Source organism: Hydra viridissima, unplaced genomic scaffold (genome assembly GCF_058129835.1).
Source record: "Hydra viridissima isolate aposymbiotic clone 2 unplaced genomic scaffold, HvirCarnegie_v1 scaffold_7, whole genome shotgun sequence".
Taxonomy (NCBI): Eukaryota; Metazoa; Cnidaria; class Hydrozoa; order Anthoathecata; family Hydridae; genus Hydra; species Hydra viridissima.
In genome coordinates, this window is record NW_028324306.1 from 17749805 (window position 1) to 17753420 (window position 3616).

Sequence of the window (3616 nt, forward strand, 5' to 3'; positions counted from 1 at the left end):
TTTTAAATTTCAAAATATTCAAATATTTAAACTTCAAACCTATCAGTAACTAAACACACGATATAATGCTCTATTGAAAAAAAATTACGCAAACGGAAACCTAAAAAGTGAGTTTCCGTAACTTAAACGAATTTGATTTGAAGCATTTCAGTAACGCTGTTATATGACTTTAAAAACAGTAAAGTGCGGTCTTCCATACTTAATTGTGGGTATTCCTCCAGATTGCATATTGAGTCCCAAAAGCATTCTTTATATATAGTCAGCCAATTTTCCAAAGATGAAGCAGTTGGTCTCTTGGAAGGATCATCTTGCAAACATTTCTCAATAACTTCACCAAACACAATCGGTTTCTTAACGAGCTCAATTTTCCCGTTGATGAAAGAATGTGAACTACCAGTAAACAAATGATACAAAGTCAAGCCGAATGTAAACACATCTAGCTTCTCGTTGTATTTACCAGTATAAAACTCATTTGGCATGTATGGCCGGGGTCCAATTATTGAGTGCTGTTCAAACTGGTCTTGTAATCTTGCAATGCCCATGTCACCAATTTTTGCGACATAATCTTTGCTAACAAATATGTTATCAGGTCGAATATCTCTGTGTATAAAGTTCTTTTCGTGAATTCTTTTCATACCTGATGCAATGTTGCATGCCATTGACAGTCTGCATCTGTAGGATAAATCTGGTTCTTTATTCAAAAGGGCTGCTAAACTGCCATTATCCATAAACTCAGTGAGCAAATAAAACTTGCAATTGTCGTTGTCATTTACAATACAACTGCCGTATGTTTTGATAATGTAGTTACTGTTGAACTCGTTGTACGCCAGTAACTCTCGAATGAAACTTTGATAGAGTTCGCCTATGTTAAAACCCAATATCTGATGTACAATATTGTATTCAAATACTTTGCATGCGACTATTTTGTTTTTTGAAATTAGTTTTGCTTTATGCACAGTTCCAAATGCTCCACTACCCAGCTTTTCTAAAAATTCAATATCTAAAGGATTTACATTTTGTACGCCATAGTAAACTAACATAAAATGGTCGCTTTTGTGATCGTTTATTTCAACGTTTTTTTCAAAGCAGGTAGAACACAAGTCAAAATTATTGCAATCATCGCATTTAAGTCTTAAACCAACAAGTTGTTCAGAATTGCAGCCATTGCAAGAAATTGCTTCGTGAGTCATTCCACCAAATTGTTCTTTTATCTTTTCGTAAGTTACGCTATCGTTTTCCACGTAGTCACCAAATATTTCATTGGGCCCAGTATATCTTATCATTGGGTGGCCTTTAACATGGGGTTCAATGCTTTTTCTTGCTTCAAAACACTCTCCGCATAAGTTAAAATCTTTGCATTTTAAACATTTGTAACGATCGATTGCAAAACCAAACTTTTTGCAAACTTTACATTTAATGCCTTCATGAGAAGGAGTCTGGATGCTAAAGTATCCATCTTTGTTTAAGAAAAGAAATATCTTATGAAGCAAGGTATTCAATAAACGTTCGGTCAAGAGGTCATTCCTCTCGGTTGTCGTTTCTAAAACAATTTTTAAGTTTGAATTTGAAACTGATGAAGAAACAGTCTTTACAAGTTCATGTTTTTTATTTTCAGATGTTTTTTTTTCTTCTTCATTTGCACTGCGTGAAGAATTGTTGCCCATTCTTTACGCTACTTATTGAGAATCTATATGGTTTACATATATAAACAAGTATATATTCACACATGTACATAAACATAAATTACAGTTACAAAAACATAAATTACATATATATTTATATATGTATATATAAGTATATGAGTTTAAAACTTTTTAAATTTACTTATGAAAAAACGTTGCCTGTATCATAAATAGATAAAATTTTTACAAAAAAACAATGAAATAAACCCTGATTGAAAAGTTATACTACATCCGAAAGAATATAAGGATCCTAGATAAGTTTCAATTTCATCTGCAACACAGAAAAAGAGGAAATGTGCCTTTAAAATAAATATCACAAGAAAAAATATACAGAATGTTAGTGGAAAAATAAGTTGAATTTTCCATACTTTTTGATCAAATTATACAAATTAAGCTTGACCCTTGTCAAGCTTTATTTGTTGAAGGTTTACGTTGAATGTGTAAAGAGGGGAAAATATGATGCTCTGATTAAACTTTTTGATATTACTAAAGTTAACAGTCAATGGTTATCTGCTGAAGAAAAATAACTTTACCATCAACATGTGAAAACCAAAGGCGAAGTGAAGTACTCAACAGGTTGCAAGTAAGGAAACCAATCACCCTTCAAAGAGACGAAAGCTGACTGCTAAATCAGTGTGGATACTTCGGAACGAGGAAACCGTAATGAAGTTAGACTCATCGAGTATAAAACTTTTGAAATGCTAAAACTATTTTTGTAGGAGTTACAAAAGTTCTTGTTAAAGAACACTTGTGGCATTTAATCTTGATATGTGCTGAGACAACTAGTATTAACACTAGGAAAAACTATAAAGAGGTTGCCCAATTGCACATTGTCCTCGGAGAAGGATTTCATCAAACCACAATATATCAGTTGTCAGAGCCGCATTGGTGATTGATGAAGAACTTGCTGGTAACATTAAGTTGCAGTACATTGAATGTGCAATGGTGTCTAAACTTTTGAAGAAGTAAGAGAACTTAAAAAATAAATTATGAATGAAACAGAACAAATTCTTGATAAATCAGGCTGGAGAAATGAGGAAGGAGAAGTGGGGTGAAAAGTTTGTACCACCTAACAAGAGTGTTCAGGTTCTTCGAGAAAAATGGACATTTTCCATTGATTAACTTTTGGAAAATCCTAATCATTAGTAATGCAAAATAGAGTTCAAAAGTCACACAATTCATTTTTGTACTCATTCTCACACCTACAACAAGGGAGAGTTTGGAGAAGGTATTCAGATTAATTTCCTGTGACTGGGCAGTCAATTTGATAACCAATCAGATACACGATGATAATGACTTCAGGAACTTATTAGAAATATTGCACCAATAGCGAGCATTCATTGAAGAACCAGTGTAAGCAGGAACAATATGAAAATGAGATGCCAAGAAGCAATCAGTATGCTGAAGGTGCAATCAAAACGTTGCAATAATTTTGTAGTGTCTGCAAAAACAAAAAAAAGATGCTTCTAGGTTTACTCTAAGTAACCAAAAATTAAATATAATACAGTGTATATTACACACGGATAAGAACATCTGTGAATTCTGTATATATATATATATATATATATATATATATATATATATATATATATATATATATATATATATATATATATATATATATATATATATATATATATATATATATATATATTGGTTTATTATTCTTCCTTCTTATAATTCTGGTCTTCTAAGCTTGAGTAACTTGACATCTTTCCAAATTTTTTACTTTGACAATAAAGATTTAGATTGCTTGTGTGTTTACATTTCTTTGTATGTGTAAATTGATACGGGCGGGCCGCACAGATATAAAGCAACATGTAAATAATTTTATTTAAACATTTCTCATGCAACTATTTTGTTTTTTGAAAATAGTTTTGCTTTATACGCAGTTCCAAACTCCCCACTACCCAGTTTATCTAATAATTCAATAT

General features: G+C 31.7%; 1 protein-coding gene across 1 annotated transcript; it reads right to left on the reverse strand.

The window, feature by feature from the left end:
• On the reverse strand, positions 1 to 3188 carry LOC145185005 (putative serine/threonine-protein kinase DDB_G0278521). The gene has a single exon (XM_090094175.1). It carries the CDS (start codon positions 1662 to 1664, stop codon positions 123 to 125), a length of 1542 nt encoding a protein of 513 aa, XP_089950301.1. The 5' UTR covers positions 1665 to 3188; the 3' UTR covers positions 1 to 122.
• Positions 3189 to 3616: the final 428 nt, after the last annotated feature.